This window comes from Schistocerca piceifrons, chromosome 2, assembly GCF_021461385.2.
Source record: "Schistocerca piceifrons isolate TAMUIC-IGC-003096 chromosome 2, iqSchPice1.1, whole genome shotgun sequence".
NCBI lineage: Eukaryota > Metazoa > Arthropoda > Insecta > Orthoptera > Acrididae > Schistocerca > Schistocerca piceifrons.
Genome location: NC_060139.1, coordinates 1,012,061,182 through 1,012,086,720, shown reverse-complemented (window position 1 = coordinate 1,012,086,720; position 25,539 = coordinate 1,012,061,182). Strand labels below are relative to the sequence as shown.

Sequence of the window (25,539 nt, the reverse complement as noted above, 5' to 3'; positions counted from 1 at the left end):
ACAACTGACTGAACCAAGGGGTTGCCAATAGCGGCTCCTCAACAACTATTCAGTGAACATTGCTGTGCACGGGTCTCCACGGCAGGCACCTAGTTCATGCGCCCATGCAGAATGCTGTTCATTAGTGATGAATGCTGGAATCTGCATGTTATTACTGCAATTGGACATCAACTGAGCGGCATTTTCAGGTGAATAATGTTTTATACTCCTGCGGACAGATGGCTGTTGGCATATATGGTATGGAACGTCTGAAAGCAAACAACCTGCAACAATTGTCGGGAGCATCAAGGCCAAAGGAGGGAGCATTATGGTCTGGGAAATGTTTTTGTGGCATTTCCTGGGTGACCTTTCCATTCTGGAAGCCATTATGTGTCAACGTAAGTATGCATCTATCACTGGGAACCATGTCCACCATTACATGCAGTTAGCTTTTCCTTGGCAAGATGCCATCTGCCAGCAGGACAATGCAACATATCACAGAGTCACAGTATATGTCCATGGTTCAAAGACTACCAGGATGAGTTTACCACACTCCCCTGGCTGCCAGACTCTCCAAATTTAAACTCAACTGAGAATCTGTGGGACTACCTTGATTGGGCTGTTCACACTATGGATCCTCAACCAAGAAACCTAGCACAGCTGGCCATGGCACTGGATTCGACATGGCTCTACATCCCTGTCAGAACCTTCCAGAACATCGCTGACTCTCTTCCTGCATGTCTTACACTGGTCCATGCTGCAAAAGTTGGTTATTGAGGCTTTTGACAGCTGGTTATTTCAACATGACTGGACAGTATATGATTACAAGTAGTATCAAAATAATCAGACATTTTCCTATGTCATATTTAATTTTAATGATATTAGATCTAGACATGAAACTTGTAGCTTGTTATGGCAAGAAAATTGTGCAAATATCACTTAAAATTATCATCTCATTAAGTAAGCTCACAGTAGTAAAGTAAATTGTTTTAAAAAATTAAATTCACTTGAGAAAAATAGCCAGCCATTCTGTCTCCATTTAGTATTACATAGTTTATGAAATAACATGTTAAAATTGAGACACTAAAGCACACTGCAATTAATTCTATAGATTTATTTGAAATACATGAGATATAGCCCTAACATGTTTGAAATTCACCTATTCCTCTTCAGTGCATATCGCAGTACTGTTACAGACAGTCAGTGGACTTGATTATCTACTAAGCACTTAACTATTATGAGTGCAACAATTAGTTCAATTAGTTTTGGACATTAGGTTTCAGAGAGCAGGGTGTTACATTTCAAACTGGCAGTCAGCATTGAACTGCCGTTTCCACTGATAATGTCACCGAATTGTCAATTAGATAACTACATCATCTGTTCAGGGTGCTGCAGAGATATCTGGAAGGAGTATAGGCTGTAAATTCAGCTGTTAGTTCAGACTGTGATTCACATACTACATGTATGATTTGAGAAAAAAATGTGAGAACTCTTGAAGGCATTCCAAACAGAGTCATGCCAGCCACACTTCAAAGAACTAAAAATGTTAATGAGCCTTCCCTCTACAAGCTGCAAGTTCCATCCGCAATTATGGAACAAGGAACAGAAATAATATACACTTAGAACATAAAATATCAAGTAAGTCCCAAAATAATTTCAAATATACTTGCATAAAGCTGTATAAACTATCCCTGGCAGTGAGATACCTTGCTGTGTTTAGGAAGTAGAAGAATTCTATAATAGAATGGTATCCTAAATGAAACATTTAATTTTTAACGTAAAGTATAAATGTAATATCTAACTTTTAATAAAAAAAATTGTTATTGCATGCATGCTAAAAACCATATCATGTACACAATCAGTGGTTAGTTACTCACTTAGTTTCATTTTCAATGGATCATTTGCATGATAAATCATAATGATGTGGAATGAGTCATTTGATAAATAATTGTGAAATACAATATGCATAAGTGTAGTTAAATTTTGGTATTTAGTGCCATCTGGCTGATTACAATGAAGAAAGAAGAAAGCAACCATGATACTGACTTGTTGAGAACTTTGATTTATTCAGAACTGAAACGCAGTTAAATAAGCAAAACAGACAGTAACCTGCACATGCAGAGTCAAAGACGTCTACATACAAAGCAGAACACAATAATTTAACTATAAATGCCACAAATCCAAAGCCAAGTCATTGTACACAAATATCAATGTCTTTCCAGCAGAATCCAAGTCCAAAAGCATGGCAGGTTTTTTTTCATTCAGTCAGGCCTGTGTCACAAGCTGCTACAAAATGAAGTAAAAGGGCTGATGTGGACATGCAAATAGGGGCCACATTCCATAACTGAGGGCACCATCATATATGTTACAAGCACTTCCTCCTGCTGACAGCTGTGTCTTATGGGTGCCACTTAGCACTGCCTGTGGTTTAAGCCCCTAAATGTGGCTTGTGGTGACACAAGTAGTCAGATATTAAGACCAAGATGAAAAGTGTGGAATATCCTTCTTTTTTATGACTGACAAGTTCTTTGGTTTGTTTCCTGTAATTGCCTTTGTCTTTGTGTTTCTGTTGGATAACATTTATCTCTTACTGTGTGTCATATGGGTATTTTTGATAAATTAATAAAGTGTGTTTAGTATCTACACAGACATACAACCACTAAAAACACTGTTGGCAGAAGGTACTGTATGGTCCGATGGTGGCTCGATAACAAGCTGGGGACCAGAACCCCACAGTAGGAAATGCAAACTCCCCATGTGAGTCAGTCTATAGAGAAGCAGGAAGTCCAAAACAGTGTACAGATGTGCACAGGGATAAGCACGACATATGGCAGGTGTGGGTGGTCTGCAGGTAAGCACTTCCATCAGTGGATCCAGCCATGCAATGCTCCACATGCGCGCTCATGGTAATTGCTCGCACTAGTCTGCTGCACTACCCATGCCAGCTCATCTGCCTCAATTGTGATATTCACTGGTAGTGATATTAAATCCCGTCCCCCTAAAAATGTCATTTAGGGCTGAAAATAGCAAGGCTTGGGCTGCCAACTCTGGTGCAGAACTGGAGAGAGTGCCAGAGACCTGGGCAGTGGACTGACCGACAAAGGAGGCAATGCCAACACTGCTGGCTTTGCCAGAATGGTGGAAGGATGCTGAGGCTGAGGCAAGGGTCAGTCCACCAGTAGTGGTGGAGACAAGGCCATATCCACCAGTGAGAGGGGGGGGGGGGGGGGGGCAGAGGCAGAAGCTGAGGAGGAGGAGGAGGAGTAGGCCAGGTCAAAATCTGTGGGCTCCACATCAGCAGGTGCAGCAGGTGTGGCAGAGCAAGTTTTACTGTGGCATAAGGTCGCAGGCAAAGTAAGGGCAGCCTGTACCAGACATTCTGTGTACAGAATTGTCGCAACTACTTGACGATTAGCAGGAAAGTAATTGGATTTCGGACAGATTTCTCGATAAAGTCCAATGATACAGCTTGAACAAAGACAAGGGAACATTATTCTGATCATACTGTCACTGTGTTTATAGATGAGATGGTGCATTTCAAGTACTTCATCTTACAAATAGAGGACAGAAAAGATAAAATTATACCTGCCAAGGAATCATATAAACTGATTTTTGGTATGATGGCACAATCATATTTCCTGAATGTAATGATAGCATTGCCAATTTACAGAAGTCTGTTGATTACATATGGCACAGGTGAACATAACTTTTTGAAATTGAAACTAATCAAAATCGGTCTGCGTTCATCAGTGTCTCAGAATTGTTTAAATTCACTGGTGATAATAGTGACTGAAAATTATATATTGGAAAATGTCAACCTTCAAGGTGCCTTAAATGATTTTGTATCTAAAAAAACTCAGAAGTGTTAATATTTAAACATACTGTACTTTGCAAAACGAGTTAATAAAAAAAATTACGCATATTTTCCTTCCACTTGTTTCAATTTTTTATTGACTATGGTCATGGTATACCTTCATAAAGTAGTAAAATAACAGCGTAATTATGAATAAAATTGCATTGTGGTAGAAAAAAATATATTATAGAGAGTTTGAAAAGGGTAAAGGAGTCCTGAAATGTGCATTGCCTGGGGGCCCCAACATGGTTAATCTAGCCCAGTTTACATGTAATGCAAACACTCTGACCTGTTCTTGTTTCAAAAACAATTATCACATTAAGACACTGTTTATATTTTTAAGTGATACCATGGTAACCATATACTACTATTCACTATAATTTCCACAACTGCAAATTTCAACCCTAAGTCATTTTGAAGCAATTACAGTGCTGAAAACACAGAGCTGTAAACATTAATAAAATAAGTAAACAGATGTGAGTCTAAATGGGTCATACCAGCATACAGGCTCACAACCTTTTCACTTATTTTTTGAGTGTTGGCAACTGCTGTTTTTTCAGCACTTTAATTGCTAAAAATTGATATAAGGTCAAATCTGCAACTGTGCAGTTTACAATAAATACTCATAGTACACTCAATGGCAAACACTATGTCACTTAAAAAATTCAACAAAACTGTAATCCCAAAACAAATACAAGGCTGTCCTTTCTATATTGATTGCATGCATCTTTCTGCATCAGGAGCAGTCATGGATACTTGGAGAAGAGAAGCAGATAAGATGTATACAAAGGAGTCTGTGTGCAGTTAACAGACAGTTAAAGATGGAGCTTGGCATCACTGGAAGGATATTAGGCCAGTATATAAGGTAAGACAACTTACAGATACATAATTTATTGATAATTCTTTCACTGTTTTCCACAGTACTTTTATTAAATAATGATAATGTGGGAAGCATTATTTGAAGTACATACAGTCTGTTTGATCCTGTATTTTTTGTTTAAACATATATGTGTGTGTTCACTGTAACTGTTTGCAACCATTATTGTAGTAAAGTAGTGGTTGTTAACTTCGTTTTATTGCTTTTGAAACATCACAGGCAATTATCAGCAAAACATGAGAGCCATTGAAAAGTAAATTCCATTAGAATACAAGTAAAATATTACAATACTTAAAATAAGTTTATTAGAAACATGTTAAAACCATGCTTTCATATTACTTCTCTGCATAACCATCATTCAGATTTAATCATTTACCATATGTATCTATTCATCGCGTGACAAATTTTCTCTGTATAGAATTCTGCTGCCTGAGTGATTTAGTACCCAACAAAAAGAACTGTACTAGAAAACACGCAATATTCAAAATATCTGTTTTGTAGCTACAAGACAGATTGTAATTAAGTAACCGAACAAATCTAGTATCACTCTACATAATTGAGCATATGAACTGAATTTAAAAAGACAAATGAGCAATGAGAGGAAAAAAATTTTAAAAAATCTTCATTCATCATGTTTCATCCATATTCAGCATAAAGAGTGGATTTCACATTTGACTGAATTTACATTGCAAATACTCCTTTTGAACAGATATGTCAGTTTGACGGAGCTTTGGAAGACTTGTGAACAAAAAGAATACATAATATTCCATCAGAATAAACAAAAATGCCTCCCTCCAAGAACCATGGACCTTGTCATTGGTGGGGAGGCTTGCGTGCCTCAGCGATACAGATAGCCGTACCTTAGGTGCAACCACAACGGAGGGGTATCTGTTGAGAGGCCAGACAAACGTGTGGTTCCTGAAGAGGGGCAGCAGCCTTTTCAGTAGTTGCAGGGGCAACAGTCTGGATGATTGACTGATCTGGCCTTGTAACACTAACCAAAATGGCCTTGCTGTGCTGGTACTGCGAATGGCTGAAAGGAAGGGTAAACTACAGCCGTAATTTTTTCTGAGGGCATGCAGCTTTACTGTACGGTTAAATGATGATGGCGTCCTCTTGGGTAAAATATTCCGGAGGTAAAATAGCCCCCATTCGGATCTCCAGGTGGGGACTACTCAGGAGCACGTCATTATCAGGAGAAAGAAAACTGGCGTTCTACAGATCGGAGCGTGGAGTGTCAGATCCCTCAATCGAGCAGGTAGGTTAGAAAATTTAAAAAGGGAAATGGATAGGTTAAAGTTAGATATAGTAGGAATTGGTGAAGTTTGGTGGCAGGAGGAACAAGACTTTTGGTCAGGCAAATATAGGGTTATTAATACAAAATCAAATAGGAGTAATGCAGGAGTCGGTTTAATAATGAATGAAAAAAATAGGAGTGTGGGTAAGCTACTACAAACAGCATAGTGAACGCCTTATTGTGGCCAAGATAGACACAAAACCCATGCCTACTACAGTAGTAAAAGTTTATATGCCAACTAGCTGTGCAGATGATGAAGAAATTGAAGAAATGTATGATGAAATGGAAATGGGAGAGAAGGAAATATAGTAGGTGAATATGGATTGGGGCTAAGAAATGAAAGAGGAAGCCGCCTGGTAGAATTTTGCACAGAGCACAACTTAATCATAGCTAACACTTGGTTCAAGAATCATAAAAGAAGGTTTTATACATGGAAGAAACCTGGAGATACTGACAGGTTTCAGATAGATTATATGATGGTAAGACAGAGATTTAGGAACCAGGTTTTAAATTGTAAGACTTTGCCAGGGGCAGATGTGGACTCTGACCACAATCCTTTGGTTAACTGTAGATTAAAACTGAAGAAACAGCAAAAAGGTGGGAATTTAAAGAAATTTAAAGAAAAAATAAACTGACAGTGGTTGTACAGAGTTTCAGTAAGAGCATAAGGGAACAATTGATAGGAATGGGGGTAAGAAATACAGTAGAAGAAGAATGGGTAGCTTTGAGAGATAAAGTAGTGAAGGCAGCAGAGGATCAAGTAGGTAAAAAGATGAGGGCTAGTAGAAATCTTTGGGTAACAAAAGAGATATTGAATTTTATTGATGAAAGGAGAAAAAATAAAAACGCAGTAAATGAAGCAGGCAAAAAGGAATACAAACGTCTCAAAAATGAGATCGACAGGAAGTGCAAAATGGCTAAGCAGGGATGGCTAGAGGACAAATGTAAGGATGTAGAGGCTTATCTCACTAGGGGTAAGATAGATACTGCCTACAGGAAAATTAAAGAGACCTTTGGAGAAAAGAGAACCACTTGTATGAGTATCAAGACCTCAGATGGAAACCCAGTTCTAAGCAAAAGAGGGAAAGCAGAAAGGTGGAAGGAGTATTCAGAGGGTCTATACAAGGGTGATGTACTTGAGGACAATATTATGGAAATGAAAGAGGATGTAGATGAAGATGAATTGGGAGAAACGATACTGCGTGAAGAGTTTGACAGAGCACTGAAAGACCTGAGCCGAAACAAGGCCCCGGGAGTAGACAACATTCCATTAGAACTACTGTCGGCCTTGGGAGAGCCAGTCCTGAGAAAACTCTACCATCTGGTGAGCAAGATGTATGAGACAGGTGAAATACCATCAGACTTCAAGAAGAATATAATAATTCCAATCCCAAAGAAAGCAGGTGCTGAAAGATGTGAAAATTACCAAACAATCAGTTTAATAAGTCATGGATGCAAAATACTAACTCGAATTCTTTACAGACAAATGGAAAAACTGGTTGAAGCCGACCTCGGGGAAGATCAGTTTGGATTCCGCAGAAATATTGGCACACGTGATGCAATACTGACCCTACGACTCATCTTAGAAGCTAGATTAACGAAAGGCAAACCTACATTTCTAGCACTTGTAGACTTAGAGAAAGCTTTTGACAATGTTGACTGAAATACTCTCTTTCAAATTCTGAAGGTGGCAGGGGTAAAATACAGGGAGCGAAAGGCTATTTACAATTTGTACAGAAACCAGATGGCAGTTATAAGAGTCAAGGGACATGAAAGGGAAGCAGTGGTTGGGTTGGAAGTGAGACAGGGGTTTAGCCTCTCCCCGATGTTATTCAGTCTGTATATTGATCAAGCAGTGAAGGAAACAAAAGAAAAATTCGGAGTAGGTATTAAAATCCATGGAAGAAATAAAAATTTTGTGGTTCGCCAGTGACATTGTAATTCTGTCAGAGACAGCAAAGGACTTAGAAGAGCAGTTGAACGGAATGGATAGTGTGTTGAAAGGAGGACATAAGATGAACATCAACAAAAGCAAAACGAGGATAATGGAATGTAGTTGAATTAAGTTGGGTGATGCTGAGGGAATTAGATTAGGAAATGAGACACTTAAAGTAGTAAAGGAGTTTTGCTATTTGGGGAGCAAAATAACTGATGATGGTTGAAGTAGAGAGGATATAAAATGTAGACTGGCAATGGCAAGGAAAGCATTTCTGAAGAAGAGAAATTTGTTAACATCATGTATAGATTTAAGCATCAGGAAGTCGTTTCTGAAAGTATTTGTATGGAGTGTAGCCATGTATGGAAGTGAAACATGGATGATCACTAGTTTGGACAAGAAGAGAATAGAAGCTTTCGAAATGTGGTGCTAAGACTGCTGAAGATTAGATGTGTAGATCATATAACTAATGAGGAGGTATTGAATAGGATTGGGGAGAAGAGAAGTTTGTGGCACAACTTGACTAGAAGACGGGATCGGTTGGTAGGACATGTTCTGAGGTATCAAGGGATCACCAATTTAGTATTGGAGGGCAGTATGGAGGGTAAAAGTCGTAGAGGGAGACCAAGAGATGAATACACTAAACAGTTACAGAAGGATGTATGTTGCAGTAGGTACTGGGAGATGAAGAAACTTGCACAGGATAGAGTAGCATGGAGAGCTGCATCAAACCAGTCTCAGGACTGAAGACCACAAGAACAACAACAAACAAAAATGGGGGGAAGTGGCAGCCATTCAAGTTAGTGTGTATAAAGTATACGACTGGAGCCATAACATCCAACTCCCAGAAGAAATTTGCCAATGACATTGCTGCCTTAAGTGAAAGTGGGATTTGTTGCATGGAATGAACAATTTAATGAGCATACACTATGGACTGAGAGTAAACTGAAGAAAGATTAAAATAATGTGGAATATCTGAAATAAAATTAGCAATAAATGTCATGGGATTCATTCGTTGGTTTGGAGATCAAAGGGACTAAAATACATGGTTATCAGTCCCTTTTTCCTTAGGCACACAGGTCTCAGATTAAAACCATACCCCAAAGGAATCCTAACACTCAAAATCCAGGGAAGGAACAAACTGCTTAAAATTATGTGTGTAATCACACTGAAGAAGAAAACGAAAGTATCAAGTCAATACTGAATTTTTTATTAAAAAAGGAAAACATCAGTGAATGGTGTTAAAACAATATAGCAGATGGTCTTGGCTGGCTATTCACAAGACTAAAAAAAGGATTAGCCAGCCACTCTGCAAAACACTAAAATCCCTAGTCTAAAAACACTAGGCAAGAGAAAAACAGATGGTGAAAAGACTAACACCAAGTCAAACAGACAGCACCAGAGGAAGTGAGAAAGAGTTAAAATGCAGGTAGGGTGAGGACCTGAAAGATGAGGGTAAGAATAGAATGATAAAAAAAACCTTCATGGATAAAACTTAAAGCTATGTTAGCCATTGAGTGGTTGTCACCTAAAAGCAAACTGAGCGCATCAGGGAGATTAAAAGTCCATCTCAGTGTGGTTAAATTTGGACAGTTCAATAAGATGTGAACCACAGTCAAGTGTGAACCACTGAGCTGGGTCCCTGCATCATAGGAAGTGACCAAGAGTCAGCCAAGTATGGCTGATATGGAGTTGGAAAAGGACAGTAGAGTCCTTTTGAGAGTGTCGCATGGAGGACCTCCAGACATTCATTCACTCATTGACTAGACATAACTTATTTGGCAAAATCAGGGAGCGCCATTCTGTATTCCAGAGCCCAAAAACCTTGTGGTGTAATACCTGTCAAAGACTGGATTCTGGAATGCTGATTTCCAGACTTAGTTTACAAGTATTGTCTTTGGCTAGCCTCTTGGCGAGCTCATTTTCTGTGTTTCTGATATGTCCCAGGGTCCATACAAAGACCACTGACCGTGCATGTTGTTTGAGGATGTAAACGTACTCTTGAATGGCCATTATCAAAGGATGGTGAGGCTAGCACTGGTCAAGGAGTAAGGCACTCAAGTAGCAGCTACAAATGAGAAAGGACTCCCAGGCATGGAAATGGATATGCTCAAGAGCGCGAGAGATTGCTACCAGCTCTGCAGTGAAAACACTGTAGCCATCTGGCAAGGAGCACTGTTCAATATGTCCCAATGAGCATAAGTGAACCGAATGTGACCATCAAGCCATTCGTGTACATTACCTCTCAACCCTGTGACACATCAAGAATAGAGAGAAACAGATGGGGAAGGGCCACAGGATGAACTGAGTCTTTTGGGAATTGTAATAGGTCCAGACAAAGCTGTGAATGAGGTATATGCCATTGATGTGTAGGTGAGTGGACCTGGAGAAGGGGTGGTAGAGGCAAAGACTCAAGCTCAGTGAGAAGGGCCAGACACGGACAGCAGTTGGAATCCCCGATCTGGCCTGCCATTGCGGGAGATGGATCAGTGTGTTAGGGAAAAGGAGATGGTAATTTGGACGTTTAGGCAAGCTGTGAATGTATGCAGTATTATTGGCAAGCACTTGTTGTCATGTGATCTGCAATGGAGGAACCACAGCTTCCACAAGTAGGTTGTTCACAGGGCTCGTTCAGAAAGCCATCACAAATCTAACTTCACAGTGGTGAACGGGGTTCAGCACCCGCAATGTTGAGGGCAATACTGATCCATGCACCAGGCTCCCATAGTCAAAAGAGAACTGTACAAGGGCTGTGTACAGCTGCAATAGTGTAGAGCGATCTGCACCCCAGTCGGTGTGACTCAGGCATCAAAAAATGTTAAGGTGCTGCTAGTACTTCTGCTTAAGAAGATGAAGATGGGGAAGTCACAATAAGTAGATGTCGAAAACCAGTCCTAAAAAGTGATTTGAGTCCAATACATTAAGGAGATGGTCATCAAGATAAAGATGTGGGTGCGGGTGCATTTACAATGGAGACAGAACTACATGACACAAGTCTTGGTGGCTGAAAACTGAAAGCCATGGGTGAGAGCCCTTGACTACATCTTTCATATGACTACCTGCAGTTGGCATTCAGCCACACCAATAATAAATGAGCAACAGGAAACGCAAAAGTCATTAGCATATAAGAAGGGTTAAACTAAGGTCTCCAGAGCTGCTATTAATGACCACTAAAAAGAATGGGATGCTCAGTACAGAGCCCTGTGGGACCCCATTCTCCTGGATTTGGGGGGGGGGACTGTGCAAAGCACTGATTCTGAAGGTGCAAAACAACAAAACATTCTGTATAAAAATAGGAAGTGTAATGTGGCAAGAAAGTGGTGTTGCCAAGTGGGGTCATAGTCTTTCATCAGGTTAAAAAAAGACAGCAATAAGGTGATGAGAGCAGGAAAAGGCCTTTCGGATGGCAGACTCCAGATATACCAACCTCTCAGTGGTGAAGCAACCTTGGCTGAAACTGTCCTGCGACAGAGCTAGAAGGCCCCAAGACTCAAGGAGCCAACACAACCTCCAGCTCACCATACGGTCGAGCAGCTTGTACAGAACACTGGTGAGGCTAATAGGACAATAGCTATCCATATCTAGCAGGATCTTACCAGGTTTTAGCACTGGAACAATGATACTTTCTGGCCATTATGATGGGAATTCATCATCGCTCAAGACATGGTTGAAGATGGCAAGGATGTAGTGCTGGTAATCCACTGATAGATGTTTAAGCATTTGGGGATGGATGTGGTCTGGCCCAGGGGTTGTGTTGGAAGTCCAAGGACACTGATAAATTCCCATTCACTGAATGGAGCATTATATGGCTCAGGTTGGCGTGTAGTAAAAGATATATATTATTATTCCACCTACTGTTTGAGGGTACAGATGGTAAGATGGCAATTCTCAGCTGCAGAGGTTTGAGCATAATGCTCAGCAACATGCTCTGCGATTGCGTCTGGATCAGTATAGATTGCTCTGTTCATGGGAATCCCAAGTATACCTACAGGAATCTGATTTCCATAAACGCGCCTGTTCTTAGTCCAAAGGTGGGAAGGAGAGGTTCGTATTCCAATGGTAGAAATGTACCATTCCAAACACTCTTCCTTCCATCTTTTGATTAAGTGAGCTTTAATAGCCGCAGTGGTGTCCAGCAACCACCAAAGCACTGTCTTCTTCTAGGGGGCAACCTGAGGAACAAGGGATTGCTGATTCAGCTGCAGAAACAATGGTTGTAGTAACACTCTGGATCACCATACTGATGTTGCCGTGCAGTGGAGAACCAACGGTGGCAGCAGAGGTGAAATTGTCCCAGTCAGCATTGGTAAGAGCCCATCTGGGCAAGAGTCCAGGTGAGGGATGCCAGGGGAGAAGCAGGAAGAGTGGAAAGAGATCACTACGACACAAGTCTCCAGGGTGTAGATAGTACAAGGCCAGAACTGCAAACTGAGAGATCAGTGGCCAAATATGTGTCATTTGTCACACTGAAATGAGTGGGGGCACCTGCATTTAGGAGGCAAAGATCAAGTTGAGTTAGTAGATTCTCGACATCTTTACCACAGCCAGTAAACTTTGTTCTACCCCACAAAAAGGGTTATAGGTGTTGAAATCACCCAAAAGCAGGAAAGGTGGGGGTGGGGGAGTTGAGAAATTAGTGGAACCAATATATTTTGTGAAACATCACCATGTGGAGGAAGGTAGACATTGCATATGGTATTTCCTGCCTTGTCCTCATCCCGGCAGCCACAGCTTCTAAAGTTGTTTGAAGAGGCACAGCTTCACTGTTAACAGTGGTAAGGATATATGTACACATCCACCTGGCATCCTGTTATGTTCATTATGATTTTTGTAATACCCCCTGTTGCCACAAATGGTGGGGATCTGCATTGCTGGAAACCACGCCACATCTTCTGAAGGGCAACACAGAAAGCAGGTGTAATGGTTAAGAGTTGTTGTTGCTCAGCTAGGTGGGGGGAAAAACCACTACTATTCCTTTTGAGAATGACACTGTCTGTAGTATGGAAAGGCATGAAGGGACCAAAGAGGCAGTTTATGCCTCAGGGTGTTCCGCAGCCATGGTTGGAGTCCTTGTATTTATTACCAATGCCACTGAGACATTGGCAGTATCTAGGTCCTTGGGGGATGCAAGAATCTACACCTCATTGTCAGACACAAAAATGGTAGACAGTGGTCTTGTGGGGGCCACCATTTACTTGTTTCTTACCAGATTTCTTCTTCATCTGTTTTCCCTCTCACTTCTCTTTAGAGGATTGCTGGAAGGGCTTCTCTGGAGAAGCTTCAGGTAAAGATGAAGAGCGTGAAGCCCTTCGACCAGCAACTTGTAGCTCCTTCAGCCACTGGTTGATGTCCACTTTTGCATAGGGGCGGGGGAGGGGGGGGGGGGGAGACCTTAGAAGGTAGGGACCCCTTGCATGAAAGAGGAGATGGAGGAGGCTGTTGCTTCTCCAGGTGGGGGGAGGGTCCCTGGCATTTGGGGGGAGAGGCAGGTTGCCCCCAATGTAGATGCTTTGGGAGCAACAGAAGAAGAGAAGAAGTGGCACCAACCATCGGGGGGGGGGGGGATGTAGACGAGATGAGAGTCCTACTATTGACAGTTAGGGTGATGTCATCATAGCTGCAGCATAGGAGGATGTCAATTGAATGGAATTCAAGTGGTCATATTTCTTTTTAAACTCTTGGTAAATCAGCCTGTAAAGGATCTCGCATTCCATAATTTTACTCTTCTATTGAAGAACCGTGCAGTTTGACGAGCAGGGGGAATGGTGCTCTCCACAGTTGACATAGGTGGTAGGAGAGACACATGGAGTATTTGTTGGATGCAATGGACATCCACAATCTCTACATGTGGTACTTTAATTGCATCAGGAAGACATTTGACTGAATTTCCAGCACTTAAAGCACCGCATAAGGGGGAGGGACATATGGTTTTATGTCACATTGGTACACCATCATCTTGACTTTTTCAGGTAACAAATCACCCTCAAAGGCACCGGTAGCAACCCTATTATCTTAAGGGTTGGACAAAGTGAACACCCCCATCATTCTAAATTGGTGCATAGCATATCATCGGACTGCAATAGAAGGTCTCGATGAAAATAATCCCCTGGACCATGTTTAAGCTTTTTATGGGGAGTGACCAAAACATGACTATCACCTAGCTTGTCACAGGTGAGCAATACCCATAACTGGGGTGGGGGTGATTATCCTCCGGGTTTTCAACGAAACAGAGAGGATTTGTAGCCAGGAAGAAGTTTCCATCTGTTCTGCTGCAATCTAAGAATCAAAGTGAATATGGCTCTCTTTTTCTGTAGCTCTAAGTTCCTCCCATGATGTAGCTAGGAGGGGGGACAACTTGGGGTCATACTTGTTGGCACTGCAGTCTAGCCTTTCCTTCTTAGAGACTGCTGGGGCCATTCAGCCACCAGAAAAAGATGACTTGGTCCACTTCATTATGAGTTGTCTGCCCTGATGCCACCCATGAGGGCCGTTGCAGGGAGTAGTGATGCCCAAGAAGATGGGCATCTACTCCTTAGCATACATGGGGAGTTTGCAGCTCAGGCATAAGCAGTGCGATCCCTGTGTTGTCAGGGGCCTACAACAAAGAGGGTATATGATGACCCCTCCACAACTGACTGGCTACTGCACTGGATATCGGGTGCAAAAAGATCCCTCATTATCATGGGTACAGAAGAGGACAGCAGACAATGGATGTAGAAGATGCATCCCATAAGGCGTCCTCACCCAAACAGCTGTATTATGGATGGAGTTGCAGAACCATGACAGTAACAGGTGCAGGAGGTCTCAGCACATGATGGATATATGATGCACCAAGCAAGGTGTCCTTCCCCAAACGGCCTGCACTTCTGAAAAAAATTTTAAAAATGTGGAGGCCAAATCCTAAAAGGGGACAATAACTTAGATGGCCAAAAAGAAGGAGACTCCTTTTAGTCGCCTCTTACGACAGGCAAGAATACCTTGGGCATATTCTAACCCCTGAATCCACAGAGGGGAATGTCACATGCAAATTGGAGACAAAGTGAAGGAATTCTGCTACCTCTGAAGAATAATAACATATAATTGAAAAAAGCAAGGACATAAAAAGCAGACTACCACAGGAAAAGAGGGCATTCCTCATTAAAAACAAGTCTACCACCATCAGACATAGAACTTAACTTGAGGAATAAATTTCTAATACTTTATGTCACAAAGCATTTAAGATATGATGCTTAAAATCAACTGGAATGATAATATATGATAAGGTTCTGCACAGAATTGGTATGGAAAGGACTATGTGAAAGACACTGCCTAGAAGAAGGTACTGGATGACAGGGTATGTGTGAAGACACTGGTGAATAGTTTTCATGGCGCTGAAGGGGAAACATACAGGTCAAAACTACACAGGAAGACAGGATTATATACCCAGCAAATAGTCAAGGATGTTAGGTGTAAATCCGGCACTGACATGGACTTAAAGCAGAAGTCAATGTTGCAACTGTTTAGTCTCCCCCACTACATCTGCATGAAAACAGAGATGACTTCCCAGATAGCCCCCATATTTTGATCATAATGCTGTTTTTATTTGTAGTTATCACAGTGCGTTTAATATGGAGCAACAATTCTGAGTAATTTCCTGCCATCATCCTAAAAATCACTTTTCAATAGCAACATTAAAAGTGTATGATTCACTAGGCATTTTTGAGATAATATCACACATATGCAGTTAACACATTTTACACTTGATGACAAATTACATTTCAAATAATGAAATTTATTCCTGAGATTCACCTTAATTGTGATAAGTATAGATGTACTACCTAAAGCGACATATGAAACTTTGTGATGGACCAGTACTCGAAACTGGATTTCCCAATTACTGAGAGCAGTTGCCTTACCACTTATGCTACCTGACCACATTCCATCAAATAACCCAGACTTCCATGTCACACAAGCATCTATTTCCTCTCATACATTATTAATTCACTTACCCATATTTGCACATTTTGTGATTGCAGTTAAGTTGAATTTCAGGAATAAATTTCAATATTAGAAACTGTATCTTCTATATATATCTTGTGAAAACAGGCCTGTGACAAAAATGACAATGATGGTCTATAACTTCTTGTTGTCTTTATTCTAAAATTTGTATGGGAATCGCAAGCCTTGTGAGTGTGGGCAAATGAATAAATAATCTATGAGAAGAAATAGATAGGTGTGTAACATATGGAAGTTTGGGTCAGTCTGGGGAGCATGCTCCAACAGCCTAAGTGGGAAGGCAACCACTCATGATAAGTGGAAATCCATGTTACATTTTAATATGTTGCTTTTAGGTGGTTCATCTATGCCTCTTACAGCCAAGTTGATTTTCAGGAACGAATTTCAGTTTGAACAACCCAACACCCATGAAGCCAATAGAGCTATTTCATATGCTGTTCCTCTAACAAGCTGAATGCCTGTGACATGAGTCTAGACACTGTGTGATGACCCACTGTACTAATGGGCTGTTAAGTGGGGTGTTCATAATTAAAGTTCAAGTTGTAAACCACTAGAAGGAGAACAACTGCTCAGAATTACATCAAATTTGAATAGCATACTATTGACACAGACGAAAACATTATGAACAAAAAAAGTTGGAAAAAAATTTGACCAATAGATGGCACTATAAGCATCAGAATATGCACACTAACAAATGTGTGGCACATGGCTGATCCTCAGTTTGTGTCCAAGAGGCCCAACATGACTGTCTCCATGAAGGATTGTCCAATGCTGGTAAAACTCTTTTAGAAGAATGGTGATTGTGTGCCAGTAGCCCTGCAGAAGTTCCAGACACTCAGTGATATGAAACAAGGTATCAGTCTGATGTCTGCTGAGGGTCTGGAGATAATGATTACAAAACTCAAGAAGACAGGTTCTTTTGAACTGCAACATGGCAGAGGGAGAAAAGCAGTTGATTCAACATCTGTCAAAGATGTAGCCACAGCACTGCAGCAGGGGCCAAGCAGTGGTGTTCAAACATACAGTGCACAGGGAATTACCTGAATGTTGGACATGCCTGCAAGCATGGTGGGCAAAATCCTATGAAACATCCTGCATTGCTATCCATTCAAAATCAGCCATGTTCAGGAGTTGCTTCCTGCTGACATGCCAGTAAGGCAAATGTTCACTCTGGATTTCTTACTTGTGTAGAAGAAGACAATGAATGGCCATGGAACATTCTCTGCACAGACAAAGCCCATTGCCATCTCCAAGGACATGACATTATGAAGAATTTCAGACTATGGAGAACAGAAAATCTGCATGCATATCAACCAGTACCACTTCATTTTGCAGAGGTGACTGTGTGGTGTGGGTTGATGGCATCGTTTGTCTTAGGGCCATATTTTTTTGAGGAGATAAGTCCCTGGGGGCCTGTTACCTGTACCATTATTGGTAAATTCTAGGACAGTCTTTTGCACAACAGTGTCATTCCAATTTTCAACATTGTGGATGTGTGGGTAGGATCATTTTTATGCAAGATGGTGCACCTCCAGACATTGCACAACCAATGAAGTGGCTGCTGCAGAGGCATTTCAGATATGCCAGAATTATCAACCGTCATTTCCCTACAGCCTGGCCATTCAGATCATCTGATCTTAATCCATGTGACTTCTGGCTGTGGAGTTATCCAAAAGATGCTGTGTTCCATGCTCCAATTACAAATGTAGCTGAATCGAAGGCTTGCACTGTGGGTGACATCATCGACAACTGCTGATATTCCAACAGGAGCACGCCCTGCCATTTTCAGTACATAACTGTGAATATTGCAGGGTGTGTTCCTGTTGAAACACTGGAGGTTGTCAATGATGTCATCTGGTTGCATTCCCATAAGTTACCTGGACATTGTATATGCCAAGAGAAACTCAGGTCTCATGCAGCTTCTCAAAACTCAGGTCTCATGCAGCTTCTCAATTTCAGCTTGTCGCAAAAAACAGTGGACAGCATACTGAATATATCTTTTGCCAGTCTTGTGATAGTTAGAAACTGATCTCATTTTGCTTTTTATGCAGTTTTTGGCACTATGACAATTAAAAGCCAATTTTTCCCGTCCAATGTGATACGACCTCGCCCTGGTGGACTGGCATACCTAACAGTGCCACAAGTGTTGAGTGCTCAGCTTGTGCAACCATGCACATTTAACAATATGGATGGTGTAATGTACTACTCAAACCACAGGCACTCTAACACAATTCATCTGTCATTTGTAGATGACCCCATTAACTTTAAGTAGAGCCCTGTATACGGGAGAGTACTGCCAACCTGCCGGCTGCCACAATTTTAGGCCTACTGCCCAATGGCGGCAGCCCTACGGACGGAACTGTAAAATTCGCCTCTATGAAAAAGGGAACTGGCCTGAAGTGTTAAGTGAACAAATAACTATCAATATTAATCATTACATCCTTGATAACTCGGTGTCTACTGTGAAAATTAATGAAAATTTGCTACTCTGTCACTGAGATCTAGACGCTTATAAATATCACTAGCAGTAATTTTTTTCTCATGCTGACCTTTGTGAAAAGTATTACATGCTCTAATGATAGACACAAGTCAAGGTCTTCTGAGGTACATATGACTTACAGCACATATTAAAATACAAATGCATACTTTGATTTGCATAATTCCTTTTTTAATGCTTGTTTGTCACAAATAATGGTAATTATTTATAATTAAAATAAAAAAACACAAAATTACAAATGACCAGTACATCAATTTAGCTAAAACATATGAAAGACAATAAATTTCTTCTTCTTAAAATACCTTTAGTACGTTTCTCATACCAATACTTCTAGTACTGTGCTTTGCTGTGGCATCCTTCTATACCTGGCAGTTATATTTCCTCAGAAGAATATAAATTCGAGTCTTCACAAAATTCATGTACAACTCTGTCCACGACACTGTGACTAGAAGGAATATTTTGAACGAGTTCCTCAATTGATTTGTGTGCAACTGCCTCCAGTGCTTGGAGGGACAACTTAGATTCCAGGAATAGTTTTTCATTCACATGAAAGACTTTTTCTGTCATCTAAATAATGCAAAATATTTCTTGGGAAATGCATTCCAAGCTGTCTTGAGTTGTGTAATTTTTTAGTTCAGTGAGTCTTTGTACTGCTTCACATTCAGGCTTCTCCTTTGCTGAAAGTGATTCTCGGCACGCTTCACAAAGCAAATACTTTTGCTTCACTTGCTTTATTGTTCTGCCTGCTAAATAATGTAGAGACTGTGCTTCCTCAGGTGGCATTTCTTCAACATCGCTTACATCTGAATTTGCACTTGCAAGCAAGTCTGCATCATCTGTGCCTTCTGCTTCATCGTAAGTCCGTCTGTGTTCCAAGTAATCAACAAGAAATTCAGCATCTTCTGTCTGATAACTTCCATGGCGACTGGGACAAAAATACTGTGACACAGCAATAAGCCACAGTGTCATCTTGAAACTAAGACAATCTGAAACAGGATTACTGGCTTGAAAAATACTGGAAAGGTTTTCCAGAGTATCCTGTGACAGCCTGCACAACAGAACACACTGGAAACCTTTTTCATTCAGAAGACATGGACATTAATAGCTGTGCACGTTGCTAGAATAACTCCAGATTGTCCAGGAAATATGGACCTTGCCGTTGGTGGGGAGGCTTATGTGTCTCAGCGATACATATAGCTGTACCATAGGTGCAACCACAATGGAGGGGTATCTGTTGAGAGGCCAGACAACCGTGTGGTTCCTGAAGAGGGGCAGCAGCCTTTTCAGTAGTTGCAGGGGCAATAGTCTGGATGACTGACTGATCTGGATTTGTAACACTAACCAAAATGGCCTTGCTGTGCTGGTACTGCGAATGGCTGAAAGGAAGGGGAAACTACAGTCGTAATTTTTCCCGAGGGCATGCAGCTTTACTGTGTGGTTAAATGATGATGGCATCCTCTTGGGTAAAATATTCTGGAGGTAAAATAAAATAGGAGTGCGGGTAAGCTACTAGAAACAGCATAGTGAACGCCTTATTGTGGCCAAGATAGACACGAAGCCCATGCCTACTACAGTAGTACAAGTTTATATGACAACTAGCTCTGCAGATGAAAAAATTGATGACATGTATGATGAGATAAAAGAAATTATTCAGGTAGTGAAGGGAGACGAAAATTTAATAGTCATGCGTGACTGGAATTCAAGAGTAGGAAAAGGGAGAGAAGGTAACATAGTAGGTGAATATGGATTGGGGGTAAGAAATGAAAGAGGAAGCCGTCTGGTAGAATTTTGCACAGAGCATAACTTAATCATAGCTACCACTTGGTTCAAGAATCATGAAAGAAGGTTGTATACATGGAAGAACCCTGGAGATACTAAAAGGTATCAGATAGATTATATAATTGTAAGACAGAGATTTAGGAACCAGGTTTAAATTGTAAGACGTTTCCAGGTGCAGATGTGGACTCTGACCACAATCTATTGGTTATGAACTGTAGATTAAAACTGAAGAAACTGCAAAAAGGTGGGAATTTAAGATGATGGGACCTGGATAAACTGACTAAACCAGAGGTTGTACAGTGTTTCAGGGAGAGCATAAGAGAACAATTGACAGGAATGGGGGAAAGAAATACAGTAGAAGAAGAATGGGTGGCTCTGGGGGATGAAGCAGTGAAGGCAGCAGAGGATCAAGTAGGTAAAAGGGTGAAGGCTAGTAGAAATCATTGGGTAACAGAAGAGATACTGAATTTAATTGATGAAAGGAGAAAATACAAAAACGCAGTAAATGAAGCAGGCAAAAAGGAATACAAACGTCTCAAAAATGAGATTGACAGGAAGTGCAAAATGGCTAAGCAGGGATGGCTAGAGGACAAATGTCAGGATGTAGAGGCTTATCTCACTAGGGGTAAGATAGATACTGCCTACAGAAAAATTAAAGAGACCTTTGTAGAAAAGAGAGCCATTTGTATGAATATCAAGAGCTCAGATGGAAACCCAGTTCTAAGCAAAGAAGGGAAAGCAGAAAGGTGGAAGGAGTATATAGAGGGTCTATACAAGGGCGATGTACTTGAGGACAATATTATGGAATTGGAAGAGGATGTAGATGAAGATGAAATGGGAGATACGATACTGCGTGAAGAGTTTGACAGAGCACTGAAAGACCTGAGTTGAAACAAGGCCCTGGGAGGAGACAACATTCCATTGAAACTACTGACGTCCTTGGGAGAGCCAGTCCTGACAAAGCTCTACCATCTCGTGAGCAAGATGTATGAGACAGGTGAAATACCCTCAGACTTCAAGAAGAATATAATAATTCCAATTCCAAAAAAAAGCAGGTGTTGACAGATGTGAAAATTACCTAACTATCAGTTTAATAAGCCACAGCTGCAAAATACTAACACAAATTCTTTACAGATGAATGGAAAAACTGGTAGAAGCCGACCTCGGGGAAGATCAGTTTGGATTCCGAAGAAATGGTGGAATATGTGAGGCAATACTGACCATACGACTTATCTTAGAAAATAGATTAAGGAAAGGCAAATCTACGTTTTTTAGCATTTGTAGACTTAGAGAAAGCTTTTGACAATGTTGACTGGAAAACTCTCAAATTATAAAGGTGGCAAGGGGTAAAATACAGGAAGTGAAAGGCTATTTACAATTTGTACAGAAACCGGATGGCAGTTATAAGAGTTGAGAGGCATGGAAGAGAAGCAGCGGTTGGGAAGGGAGTGAGACAGGGTTGTAGCCTCTCCCCAATGTTATTCAATCTGTATATTGAGCAAGTAGTGAAAAAAAAAAATAGAAAAAACTCGGAGTAGGTATTAAAATTCATGGAGAAGAAATAAAAAGTTTGAGGTTCGCCGATGACATTGTAATTCTGTCAGAGACAGCAAAGGACTTGGAAGAGCAGTTGAACAGAATGGACAGTGTCTTGAAAGGAGAATATAAGATGAACATCAACAAAAGAAAAATGAGGATAATGGAATGTAGTCAAATTAAGTCGGGTGATGCTGAGGGAATCAGATTAGGAAATGAGACATTTAAAGTAGTAAAGGAATTTTGCCATTTGGGGAGCAAAATAACTGATGATGGTTGAAGTAGAGAGGATGTAAAATGTAGACTGGCAATGGCAAGAAAAGTGTTTCTGAAGAAGAGAAATTTGTTAACATCGAGTATAGATTTAAGTGTCAGGAAGTCGTTTCTGAAAGTATTTGTATGGAGTGTAGCCACGTATGGAAGTGAAACATGGACGATAAATAGTTTGGACAAGAAGAGAATAGGAGCTTTCGTAATGTGGTGCTACAGAAGAATTCTGAAGATTAGATGGGTAGATCACATTACTAATGAGGAGGTATTGAATAGAATTGGGGAGAAGAGGAGTTTGTGGCACAACTTGACAAGAAGAAGGGACCGGTTGGTAGGACATGTTTTGAGGCATGAAGAGATCACAAATTTAGCATTGGAGGGCAGCATGGAGGGTAAAAATCGTAGAGCAAGTACTGGGAGATGAAGAAGCTTGCACAGGATAGAGTAGCATGGAGAGCTGCATCAAACCAGTCTCAGGACTGAAGACCACAACAATACAACAACAACAACAACAACAACAACAATGTACAGATTTCCAGATACCCCTGTTTCCAATTTTCAAACAGCGAGATGACACTCTTAAGGAACTGTACAGCATCATTGTGTTTGTCCTCAACGGCTCTACTCATGACAGTTTCCCTGTTCCTTGAGGTCATTAATTTAAACCAACAGAAAATTGTGGCTATGAAAAATGCTGTTGATGTGGCAGAATCTTCAAGTACATGTTCCTCTATTGCATACTGTAACACTGCTGCAATGCTGCGATTTAAATGTGCGTAAGCGGGACCAATCTTCATTTTGTCATAATGCCCTGGCCTTATGACATTATCTTTTAAATCCCAAGCAATATTTAATTTCTTTGCCTTGTAAAACTCGTCCAGTTTTTTGATAGGCTCAATCGAGACTACTGGTCCTGTCAAATTATTGTCTGCAACTACTTGCTGTGGCAGGATAATGTGGTCGGAATTAGTTAGGTGATTCCTCACATTCTTCAAGATATGAGCTACGTCAGGCATGAAGTACAGCTTCCGCTCTGGAGAAAACGGATGTTGGCAGAAATTCTTTGTTTCATTGTAACAGCTAGCAATAATACCACATTCACTCCACAGTGCCTGATTTTGTCCACCCATAACTTCTACCATCAGACCAACCGCTTCACACTTCATAATTAATTGCCACGGGAAAGACTTTAGTTCTTTACCTGAAATTGATTTCCCGGTGAAATGGTAACCAATTATGTGTTTTCATCATGTACTTAGACCACCAAGCATAAATACCAAGGCGTGAAAAGCATGTTTTTCGTACGAACCATTGGCTGCTGGAAGTGTTGGATGGCCAATTACGAATTTCGATGAAATGTCGTAATATAGGCCTGGCGTGAGACTCATCTCATCCATCATTTTTGCAAAATGTCTTTCTAAAGGATTCATGGTGTCTACCTTCACTTTAAGAGCGTATACGAAATCCTCCAAAATATCTGGACTGAATGCCAGAGTTTCCTTTGTAGAGTTCTTTCGCTTGGTAATGGTTGCCCCAGTTCTCTTACTGCATTATATCCAATGCTTCTACAAGCTAATCGAATTTTCAAAGCCTTCTTAATAGTTTCCGGTGACCACTTTCCCCTTACATAGTTTTTTTTTCTGCAGTGCCGAGATTTGATCGTCATTTAAAAAAGGTTTCACAGAACCAGCCATTGTATCATTTTTACCATTTGCACTGTGTAGTTGCTTCTGCAATAACTGGATTTTCCTTTACAAACTTTCTAGTTCCGTTTCAGTGTCATTCTCAGGAGGTAATCCAATGCCAGAACTGTGAACATCCGCCAAAACTTCTCGAGGAAGTATGCAAACTTGCTCATTACCTGAAAAGAAATAATATTAATAATAATAACAAAAAAAATGTTTTGTCAAACTACAACATGAGAAATTTAAGTTTTGTAAAAAGTTAGTAGTGAATAAGATAGATAAGTTTCCCTTTAGTTACATAAATTTAAACAGTAACTGGCTCTGTCTGTGTAATGTAAGTGCACTCACATTCCCTTTGCAAACCCCTGTCCTTTGGTGGCTTTCATTCCTTAATTTGAGGACGATGGCTAAATATAGTGAGTACCGCATTAGGTTTCAGTTTTTTAACACCATCCTTAAGATTTGCTTCAAACTGATCAGGTGTGAAGTGAAGCTAAAAATGACAGTCCGAATTACACTGTTAAATAAAGTTCAAAACTAATACTTGTAAAGTAGTGAAGTAGTAAAGATGGCATTATGAATCACTAACAAAATAAACCTTTTCAAATTTCATATACATGAAGTACATCCATATTCGAAGATCTGATTCTTCAGGTTTCGTCTCTTATTTAATGGTGATCATAGGCATTATTGTAAAAATGATGTGGATGTAGCTTTATTAATACTATCAATAACATTGTTAATGCATTTAGAGCTATTTCTATATAAATATTACTACAAAAATTTATAAAGTGAAGAAAAAATTTTTTTTGTTTCAAGTGGAACTGAACCCGGAACCCACATATCAGAAATCAAATGCTATACCAACTTTTTTTATTCATTTTCTTTGATATTGTTCATTGCATTTGGTCTGGGCGGACGTCACAAGACATCCGTTCAAGTTGATCGTTGATTCTTTGACTCAGTTCTTTTATTATAGAGAGCACGCAGCTCTCTGACCAAACACGCTGAGCTACCATGCCGGCCCCCAACTGAGCTATACTTGCACTGTCACACTGGGCTTTGTAATACATAATTCACGTAATTATCTGATACAAAGATAAGTTTCCTTACCTCACACAATTTAGCTGTTTCATATGGAAATGTATCTTTTCTTCCAATATGGTGTAGCCAAAATTCGCATCTTTTTGTATTCCTTTCGCCCTGTGGAATGCGGAAAAGCTTGCTACCTCAGACTGGTTTCGTATAACAATTTACAGCACAGCACTGCAGCATTTTCACTATAGAACAGTGGAACATGCCACGTTAAGCTCTTAATTTAATACAGAAAGAGTATATATATTTCCAACACCTGTAAATACTAAAATATCAGCTAGTTAATTCAGACTTGCCACTTACGCTCACATATTGCTTAGGCTCAAAATGGCTGCCTCGTTCCACTCACCTCAACTGATCAATAGCAGCCGCCGATTGTCGGCAATCCACACATAAAAGGTTGGCGGCTCTCTCTCTCGTACAGGACTCTTAACTTTAAGACGCTTACAGCACCATCTATTGGTAAAATTTTTGTTAAATTTGTTTTCGTTCCATGAAATTTCCCTGTGTCAATAATATTCTGTTCAAATTTGAGGTGATTCTGAGCAGTGGTTCTATTTTTTAGGTGTTTTGAAACTGGAACTCTAATTATGAACACTCCATACATCAGTGATACCGCACCAGATTTTTGTTTCAATAAATAAATATGAGTCTACAAAACAGTATATCAAATCTTATCTGTTTACTCCTTTGGCCATAGAATATCACAGTCTCCATCTCCAATGTATTAGAGAGGTGGG

At 40.4% G+C, this 25,539-nt stretch overlaps 1 protein-coding gene across 2 annotated transcripts in view; it reads left to right on the top strand.

Annotated features, from left to right (window-relative positions):
* LOC124777647 overlaps positions 1–25,539 on the top strand; it is a 156,087-nt gene that overhangs the window by 77,660 nt on the left and 52,888 nt on the right. For both annotated transcript variants that reach the window (XM_047253124.1, XM_047253125.1), the window contains exon 7: positions 4,573–4,697. In XM_047253124.1, the coding sequence (XP_047109080.1) occupies positions 4,573–4,697 (125 nt within the window). The remainder of the gene's footprint in view (positions 1–4,572; positions 4,698–25,539) is intronic.